Here is a 10,246-nt window from a genome sequence, read left to right on the forward strand (position 1 = left end):
CGCGCACCATGCAGTTGAACTAGGAATTCCGATGAACCAGATCCCATGAGTGGAGTTGCACACTCTTGTGTAGTTATGTACTCTTGATTGTAGGCCATGGCGTTGACTCCTCAGTCTTCAAACTCTTCTCACAAGCCACGCTAGCGATATGTCTACAAGACAGAAGAAGATCAAGAGCGCCGATGGAGCAGACGAGATCGAGACCGTCGACGAAGTGAGAGAGAGTAGGCTTCAATACTATCAACAAGAGTTCATGAACTCTTGCTATCAATAGGCTGTCGTTGACTCGTTGCCCGAGTAGCCTGTATGTAGCCCGACACATACGAGTACAGCATGCCCGTGTCACATCACATGCCTGCACTTTTACGCATCATCACTGACATCAGTTCGAATGCATGAATCAGGGAGTACTACCGGTACTCCCTGGCATGAATGCACTTGACTTGCACACTTGCTGGAACTGTACGCGATCCATGTGATCTGCGCCGGCTACGGTCTGGATGAGCCCTACACATACCATACTCTGCGGCATAGATCTACACAATCAAGTCATAATGAATGTGTAGGGCTTTCTCCTGAGTCCTGGTCTGGATCATGGACTTCATTTCGCTGAACTGTCTGTTCTTCTGGAATTGTTACCATAATGATTGTTATAATCAGCAAGAAGAAAGTGGCTGAGGAACGCATTAGGGATCGTCATCATGGTCATCTGTTCGTCTATTCATTTGATTTGCCTAGTGTTTGTTAGTACTGAGCTGTGAGAGTGTGGGGAGTTCTCGGACACAACTCGGGGTTTTACCGGGGGGCCCAGTCACTCATTTCCCCATCTCTGTCGAAAGTACTTTAGAAGTAACGTTTTTGATTGAAAGAAGTGTGCCTGAAAATTTTCCGAGTCCTTTGAACTACAGTAGTAAGTCTTTACCTCGGTACTACCTGTGTTTGGTGACTTAGTGAAGAATGTTGCTGAGCTGGTGGAGCTCCAAGAAGTGACTCTTGCTTTCAAACTCTCCGCTTCTCCTCTCCTGGTCGACGACCTGTAACGTCACTTTACGTCAGACGATATGGCGTCTCCTCACGCAGAGTCCTTCTACTGCATCAGCGAGGAGAATCTCAGCCTTGACGATCGGAAGATATACACGGGAACTTGCATCGGCTGTGCAGCTATTGGGCTGGCTGGGAGCCTGACCCAGGTTATTTCCCTGCGAAATCTATGGAAATCCACCCCAGTGCCGTCCAACAGAAATCCAATCGCTCCCAATGCTGGTGTTGTATTTTTTCTGGCATTGGCTGATATGCTGGCATGCTTTGGTAAGTCACGTTTAGCCGCAATTTCTCAATACAGTAATTATTTATAGTTTCCTGTTGCTGATGATAGTCGCAGTATGACTATAATATTCTTACATACGGACCAGGGAATCGTAGCACATACCGTAGTAGCACACATATAGGCGCATGTGCCTGCATTCGGATATAAGCGCACTCTCACTTATAAGCGCATGCTCTTATAGGCGAAGCACAACCAAATTCTCACTTTGACACAATCACGGATAAAAGTCTGAAAAACAGCATACAGGAACCATGAAACTGACACTACAAGACCTAGTCAAACACAAATACTCTGGCAAACGAACTCTGATCGCACATGCGCGTTTAGGTGAAACCTTTTCATTTTCGAAAATTGGATTCGTAGCAAAAATTCACTTATAAGCGCATGTGCTTAAAAAATAGGGGCCTTCCGTAAAAACCGATATTTATTTAGAAACGAAAACTAGTTGTTTCTCTTCAACCCCCCTCCCTGAGAAACGAACACGTTCAAATGGTACATAGTATCGATATTTTTGATTTTTTTCTGGACATGCTCACGCATGCAAAATGTACATCGATATTTTTTTCAAGAAACGAACAGGCGCTCAACCCCCTCCCCCCTAAACGACTAGTTTTCGTTTCTAAATAAATATCTATATTTACAGATGGCCCCTTATAATGTGCGTTATTACGGTAGGTACACGACAAGGGCGACTGTAACGCTGAATGATGTGGCTTTTGCTCCCGGGCTGCCCATTCCAGTCACCCCTTTGGGGCAGTGCCCGTTTTCACACGCTCGAATATGGCATTGCTGATCTGGGTCGCGTTTGGGATCAGTAGGTCACGGCCGCGATCACCACCGTGAGCTTCTGCCTTCGTAGACTCACGTAGAACTTCTGAATCTGAGTCGGCAACGCACGTCTTTTCGGACACTACACGTATGGCCTTGTGTCGTCTTCCTAGATGCTACTACTCCCTAGTGCAGACAGTACTTTATATTTATTGCAAACACTTGATGCTTTGCAGGTACTGTAGTTAGTTATTGGAGCAGGGTGTGTAATTTAAGTCTTGCAAGAGTGTGTAGCCTCCCCAGAGATTGCAACTTATACTGGGTCAGCTGTTTGCACACACACCTGCTCCCACCCCTCCACACACACACACACACACACAAACTCACACAGACTCAGACCTCAGACCTGCCCATCGCAGAAGCGATGATAGCGAACAGCTATGTTAGACATAGCAACTTGTGCTGGCATTACACCATTCAACAGCTTGCAAGGCTGATGAATTGACCGCCACTAATTTTAGCCTGGTATCCATCACACAGCTGATTGAAGTGGCTTTTTCTGGCCAGTGAATCCCTATTTTTCATTTTTTTCATTTTTTTTACACCCACCACACCACATATTCCGGCATACACTGGCTGCTGGTAACCACCCAGGAGAATGAGAAAGAGAAGAAAGACGTGTGCGACCATAATCGTCGGGAATTGAACCCGCAACCTCTTGATTGGAAATCGACTGCACATACCACTGCACCATATGGGACACACAGACTCTCTCTCTCACACACACACACACACACACACACACAGATTCACACACACACACACACACACAGATGCCAGCTTGGATGCTGCACTTGGGCCGACTATGTCTCTAATGGATATATGGCTTGTGCTTTTACTTTTGTGCAGCTGTCATAACACGCTCTGTGACGCTAGCGGTAATATCACCCCCGACTAGTACGAAAGAAGGTCTCGCTCCAGCGTCACCCGTGGTTGTGAATATTGGAGCTCCTATTCAGGTTCGTGGAGACTGGTCTTTTTAGTTGGGGTTCATTGGATGGTCACTTCATTTATTTTTTAAATTTATTTTTATTGAAGTGCTCTGGTGCACCTGGTCACATGACTGAACTTGTCTCTGTAGGAATGATTCTGCTGTAGAAATAGTCGGTATTCTGCATTCAATTCACAGAGATGTGCACCCTTGAGGAGTTAGGGAGGATGGCACTATAAAGCATCTATCGGCCGAGGAGATAATTTTAGTGGGAGTTTGAGCCACCACTTCTACGAACAGCTTGCAAACAGCTCATGTCCAATAGATCTAGATTAGGCTCGGGTATCTGTCATATCTATCATTGAGTTTGGTTCTTTACTGTGTGTCTTCTCGCTATGCTGGCATGCAGTCGTTCTTGCAATTCTTCTTCTTAGCAACATACTTTTGGACGTTCTTCTTTGCCTTGGATGTATACTTGCAGCTGAGCAAGCGATCTGTGTAAGTGTTAAAACTTGAAGTTCATGCGTTGAAACCCTGCTGATACTTAACCTTCCAGCCTTTTCAGACAATGTACAGTCGTGGCGAGCGAAATCCGACACTTGCCGGCATCAAAAGTACATAACCCCCAGAGTGTGCAACTCCCACATACCCTGCTGTCCCGACAGAATTTCAAGTTGACGTCATTATTTATGACGCAATGCTCCTTGCACCATTGATTTACAACATGTGTACGGGTGTCAACGCATCACACGTTTTTCTTTGCAATAATTTGTACAGGATCGATCGGCGTCGGTCAACCACAGGTTCTGGATTCGTCTGATAATCCGTGTACAGTGCATTGCATCATCAAAATGACGTCAATTGATCAACTTGAAATTCTGTCGGGCCAGCACCCATAGTGGAGTTGCACACTCTGGGGGGTTATGTACTCTTCCCGGCATGCCATAGGGGACAGCGCCACAAATGGACATCAATGATGTAATGCACTGTACCTATTTTGTACAATAGAGCCATATGCATCCCAAACAGGTTGAAAGGTCACAGAGTAGATACATGCAGTTCACAGACATGGTACATGACCCATAAGGAGTATTGGAATCCAGTCCCCATTCATTTTTGGCATTGCCTTTGAACCTTGACTGTGATGATTACGCGTTCTGTCATGAGACAGATAACAGTTGTATGTAACACATGTAGTACGTATGCAGGGGCTGCACACTGCATGGTGCAGTCCCTTATGCCAAGTGTCGGATTTCACTTGCCACGACTGTATGTGTACTGCACACTCTACAATACTATCATACTACAGTCAGACCTCGCTTATCCGGTCCTCTTTTATCCGGATCCCTCGCCATCCGGAAGAAAATAGCTGGTTACATATTAACAGCATGCGTAATGCATCCAACATAAACGGTGTCCGGTTATCCGGTTCCCTCGCCTATCCGGATATTTTTGTGGAAAACAGATGTGTGCGGTTATGCGAGGTCTGACTGTATACAATGTACAATGTATGTGCTTTGAAGCTTCGGTAAACTCATACCTCGCCTATCCGGGCGGCCCGGAACCGGGCACTGCCCGGAACTTTGAAATGTCCTTCTTAAACTCCGAATCACATACATTTTGACGCGGAAAGGACATGCGACTTCATTATTTCCACAGTGACGAAAGAGTAGTAATATTTCCACTGAAACTCGTCCAAAGGGTGCTCGGTAGACCGAAGTGCCCGGTCTTTGGGTTCCGGATAGCCGAGGTATGAGTGTGTATAACGTATCATCAACAGCCATAAAAATACGTAATTTGTAACCGAGATCAAATGGCTGCAATAGCATATTATACTCCATGGTCCTCTGAAGTGGTACATTTATTGCACATACCAGCAGTATGTTTTATCCAGGGTACTATATTCTGAAGTTTTACTGTATTGTAATCCGCTTGCTCCAAGTCGATTGTACCAAACTTACGAATAGGAGGTTTATTATTCTGTTGAAGATTTTAAGATGTATGCTTCCACACAATTGTGTTGATTTAACTTAATGTAGTAAAGTCTTGTGTGGGTGTACATTTTGTGAACAGACACATTATGATTCGTTGCTGCCCTGTGTTGGAGTGTGGCGTATAGTTGTGTGTCAATTTGGAGATGTTTTCAGACATACTGGTTTTCAGGCAATCATTTAAGGTAAGCTGTTGTGGTCCAAATCGCCAGTTGCTCGGCCTAAACTCACTTTGTCTCTTGTGCTGTTCTTAATTTGTGTGTAATTCGCATCGTGCCCAGCTCCAACATGAGCTACCATCTGTTCACCTGGGTTGCGGCTGCTATTCTCACGGGCTTCAGTGAATTCATAGTCTTTTACGATGTTGGATTCCCGTAAGTCTTCGCCAGACACGACTGTGCTCTCCTACTCTGATGCTTGTGTAACCTTGCTCACAGCATACTTGTGTAAGGTCACTGAGATTGCTACGGTAACCAAGCCTGCCGTGCGCATATGCATTGATCCCCCAAAGTACCGTTGATGCACTCTCATACTGTGTTGCTTCCTAGCTGGTTTTTCGGCGGGGGGGGGGGATTCATTCAACGCTGCCAAGTACAGCTCAAGCGTAAGATGTACAACGATGTGAAGTGTCAGATTTGCAGTGCTAGATTGTACACAGGTCCGTGCACGGGATTACCTGCACCGGCATGTGTAGCAGCGACACAACAGCATGAATGGTGTACTGCGTGTGCATGAGTTGGTTCAACATTGTATGTTGACGTATATGCCAACGTCGCTCAGGTAGAGAATAAACAGCGGGCAGAAATCAGAGGGATGGGTTGACCAACAGTTCTCTCTCTCTCTCTCTCTCTCTCTCTCTCTCTCTCTCTCTCTCTCTCTCTCTCTCTCAGCTGAGTCTTACTTATTGTAGTCGTCATCTCTCTCTTCCTTATCAATTCTTCCAGTAATATTGTCTTCCAGCCTCCCTCGTAATCCTAATTGTGAGTGCTGGGAAGTGACTTTTAGAAGCTCAATATTGGCTTTTTGATGCCCAATATGGGGCTCAGGCCCACAGCCGCTAGATTAGGGTCTCACCTTGAACGCACTGTCTCACTGGGACCTTGAGTTTTTCAGTTTACTAGGTTGTGTGCATCGTGTTCTCATGTAGACTTTCTTTCTGGTCCGGTTCTATTTTGCATCGTGTACTTACTGCTTGCTCAGGTGTGCTGATCGGACTCGGGTGACACTTGCACACATGGCTACTTACATACCGATTGTGTTTGTGATGGTTGCCAATCCCGTCATCTACGTCATGTCCTACATGAAATGTGAGTGTTCCTGTGCCTGTGTGCTGTGTGCTGGCCATCTTGGCTTTTGATAAGTAGCTGGGCAAGGTTTTGCAAGACTCGCTCGCCATGACTGTTCTCTCTCTCTCTCTCTCTCTCTCTCTCTCTCTCTCTCTCTCTCTTTTCACACCCTGTCCTACGATCAGCTGATATGTATAGAATAAAGTGAAGTCCATGAAACAAAGGACTGGGGAGGGGTGTGATGGTGGTGGTGGTGGACTGGCCTACTTACAACTGGCAGTTGTGTGTATGTGACATACTTCAAAGTATGAGCTCTTGCCGGGTGATTTACTGACAGTTGTCACTGTTGTATGCTGGCCGCCTGAATTCCTTTGTGACCTAGACGATGATGATGTTTGCTGTATTTGGTCTGCGTCTCCTTCTTTCGCAGATAAAAAGCTGCTCCGTGGTCAAGGCTATTTCGGGCACTCGCAGTACAGGAGGATGAGACAAGTGACGCACAACTTCTCCAAATATGTCATCTTCTTCTGGATATGGTGAGTTGTGGTCTGGAAACCTATACACATGATCATATATGAGGCCCCTGTGTAGTGTGTGCAAGCCATCCATTACTCCAGTTAGGGGCCATCCGGCATTATCGATAATTTTCACGGAACGAAAAAGTTTAGTTATCACCCCCTTCAACGAAAAATATATTGACTTGACAGCTAAAATTGATTGACATTTCAGTTATCAACAATTTTCAAAACGAAACTCTCCTCAACCCACCCACCCATATACGAAACTTTTTCTCTTCGTGAAAAAGATCGTAATTATCGAAAAATTAAAAAATCCGTCCTCGTGCAAAATTGTCTCTGACCCACCCACCCACCCCCCATTTTTTCCCATTAATTTTTTGATTTTTACGGATGCCCAGCTCGAAAATAAGAACTCCTGAGTCCTGACCCCATGTTCACTGATTGCACCTACATGTACATGTGCATGTATATCAAGTACTAGTAGCTAAGTAAAGTGAGTAGGTCTCCCGACGGCCATGCACGTCCTACAACTACAAAAGAGTCATGTACCGGTATATCATACTGGTGTTTGCGATCCTACACTACGTCTACAGTGCACTACATGTCAGTGCAACAAGTGTATGGAAGTCACTGACGAAAAAAAAAAAAAAAAAAAAAAGTACGAAAAATCAAAAAAATTAAAATCCGCCAGCGCTCTTGACCACCCACCCCCTTTCTGCCTGAGGACGGATTTTTAATTTTTCGAAAAATACGGACGACCCCTTAGTGCTCTATTCTTTCTGTATATTTCTACACTGCGTTATGTATTTCATGCTATGCTTATATCGTAATGCGGATCGTCATCAACTATGTTGTGATGGTGATGCTCCATATATTGTCATCAATCGCATGCTGTGCTTTCTTGTAGTGGGTATACAGCCGTGTAGTAGGGAGCTAGGCATGAGCGTTGTCTTTGGTTTGCTTCTGCAGCTGGATTCCTAGTATTGCTACTGGTATCTACTTACAAGTCAAAGGTGTTGATGTCAAGTTTCCTTTCAGCCTATGGATGTTAACGGTGAGCTCTCTCATCTCTCTCTCCCTCTCGCACGCATACTGCTTTCCTCTTCCATAAATGTTTTCAATTTAATTTAGTTTGTTGCTCACCTGACTTGGTACTGTGATCTGTCCACCGCTGATTGCGCTATGTGGCCACAAAACAAAAGCACAAGTTCCGCGTTGCCCTCGCATAATCCTTGAAGTTGCTGATCGCAAGGCGCAGCTATTCCATGCAATCACTGGCGCTCAGCGTTTTCAGTCGAAATTCACTGAGGAAACTGTGAGTAGCAACTCGCAGGTCTACAGTGAAGGGCACAAAGATTTAACATGCTTCGCCAGGCGCTCAGCTAACGCCTCTTGCTTGCTCCTCACATAGACTATCATTGGCGCACTATTTAATATTGGCGTAACTTGAGACATTTGTCCGCACAAATCATGGGGTATAGTGTGATTGCTTGTGCGCTTTCCTGTTGCATGCAGGCTATTTTGAACCCGCTGCAAGGGTTTTTCAACTGCTTCATCTATGGCATTGGCTCGGACATGGTCACTAAGATGGAGATTGCTGAGCGACAGGTAAAGAACAGCATGAGGAATGTGCGTCGCTCATCCTCTAGCACTGGAGCTTCGCGGACACAAGCACGCTCTTACTCTTCACCGGGACCGTTGACTGCTGGCACGTTCAGTAAATCGAACAGCTCGTCTTCTAGTAGCCGCAACAGCATCTCAACAATGCCCCGTCCCCAGTCACAAGGCTCACCGGATTTGGTTTTCCAGACACGGATTGATGAAAGGAGTCCCCTTCTTGAAAATGGGAGCGCCAGCAGGCCGGGTCATTCAGCAAGTCGGGAAAGTCTGCTTAGCACAACCGGTGAGCAAGGTCAAGAATATTCAACAATCAGCTCCAGTCACTGATTTGCTTTACTTTCGTTATTGTGTGTGGAGATACTGTGGGCTATTTCGTTGTACTGGTCCACAACGGACACTGTGTTTCAGGTAGTTTGGGCACGGTGCACCCTGCCACTAACTCCGTTGTATAGACTTATCCGTATTCCACTCTGGGCTGCTCCGTAGCCTGAGAAATCCCATCCAGTTGGGTTAAACAGACACATATGCATGTGCAGTAAACGTATGCTGGAAATGCCCTTAGTCCCGTTGTATGGTGTCTGATATATTACTATCGGCACGGTGCATTGATCTCATTCTAACTTTATTCTTGTGTTTATCCAGCCTCGGCTTAAATCGCTTTTATTCCTATTTAAAAGCAGCTTACTGGTATAATATGTTTTGAGTGCTATTCTATGATTATGTGCTGCCGGTCAACGTGGCATGTTTTGCACCTGTGCTGAGCACTGTGTAGCATGTTGTTTTGTTTGTCTTACTGCTGTTCATGCTGGCCATGCAGTCACCTAGTACGCCATTCTGTACCCACCTAAATTCCCAACACTGCCGCTGCCTTGCCATTGTAATCACAATCTGAGATGTGATAACGTTACCATGATCTTAGTGTTCGTGCTTGCTATGTTTAATACTATTCCACCCCGATTCCACAACTGAGTGTTGATTCTGTTTTACAGGGGCACTTCAACGGATCTTCCGGGTCCCATATCACCATTACTGCTCTGATAATACAGTAAAACTGTTAGTAATTATTATTATTGAATTGATACAGTCCTCAAGCCAGGCCGTGGTATTTTACTATCACTCTTTAGCGTTTGTCCAACTTCCCATTAGGTTTTTTCTAGCTTTGTAGCCATAATGCTGAGCAAGGTTTCGTACTATCGGTGAATGCCACTGATTCGAAGTTACTACCAAGTGCTGAAGAGAGTGCGTGTGTTTCAAATCTTTATTCTCACGATAGACGTGTTGTTGTTGTTGTTGAATGTTGTTGTTGCCTTTGTTGCTGTTGTTGTTTGCTGTTGTCGAATAGTGTAATCCCAGCACGAGTTGCTATGATATAGATTGCCCCTCTACATGTACTGACAAAGGGCATTCAGGGAATAATGTGACTCAACAGTGCATCCGTCGTGATTCAACAGCTATTATTAAATACACACAAGTCACGATTCTGCCCATCCACACTCTTCAATAATTATCTGCTCCACTCCGAAGCTACAGCAAGGGGAATTTCTGGTACGGAGTGACGTAGAGTCGGTGCACTGCATCTGGTTTTGTGTGTGTGTGTGTGCAATTTGTTGTGCTAGCCACATGTTGGTACGTGAGGACACTCCAGGTGCAGCAGCCCTTTATGTAGTGTGAATGCTGCCTGAAGCATACTGTAAAATGAGAAACTTTCGCTAGAGATTAAATTTCGCTATTTTCGCGACCATCAC

General features: G+C 45.3%; 1 protein-coding gene across 1 annotated transcript; it reads left to right on the forward strand.

Moving 5' to 3' along the window:
- Positions 1-596: 596 nt before the first annotated feature.
- LOC135806101 (G-protein coupled receptor 143-like) lies at positions 597-9,814 on the forward strand. Its single transcript, XM_065320246.1, has 8 exons — positions 597-1,308; positions 3,005-3,114; positions 3,496-3,584; positions 5,359-5,451; positions 6,278-6,384; positions 6,794-6,899; positions 7,851-7,935; positions 8,397-9,814. Exons 1-8 carry the CDS (start codon positions 1,062-1,064, stop codon positions 8,826-8,828), a joined length of 1,269 nt encoding a protein of 422 aa, XP_065176318.1. The 5' UTR covers positions 597-1,061; the 3' UTR covers positions 8,829-9,814.
- The last annotated feature ends 432 nt before the right edge of the window (positions 9,815-10,246 follow it).

This window comes from Sycon ciliatum, chromosome 1 (assembly GCF_964019385.1).
Source record: "Sycon ciliatum chromosome 1, ocSycCili1.1, whole genome shotgun sequence".
Classification (NCBI taxonomy): domain Eukaryota; kingdom Metazoa; phylum Porifera; class Calcarea; order Leucosolenida; family Sycettidae; genus Sycon; species Sycon ciliatum.

Bases quoted from the DNA above. Each gene is read 5' to 3' on its own strand.
- LOC135806101 (XM_065320246.1), top strand. From the start codon at position 1,062: ATGGCGTCTCCTCACGCAGAGTCCTTCTACTGCATCAGCGAGGAGAAT. The intron at 5,452-6,277 runs GTAAGTCTTCGC...CTGCTTGCTCAG, and splicing joins TTTTACGATGTTGGATTCCC to GTGTGCTGATCGGACTCGGG. The intron at 7,936-8,396 runs GTGAGCTCTCTC...TGTTGCATGCAG, and splicing joins TCAGCCTATGGATGTTAACG to GCTATTTTGAACCCGCTGCA.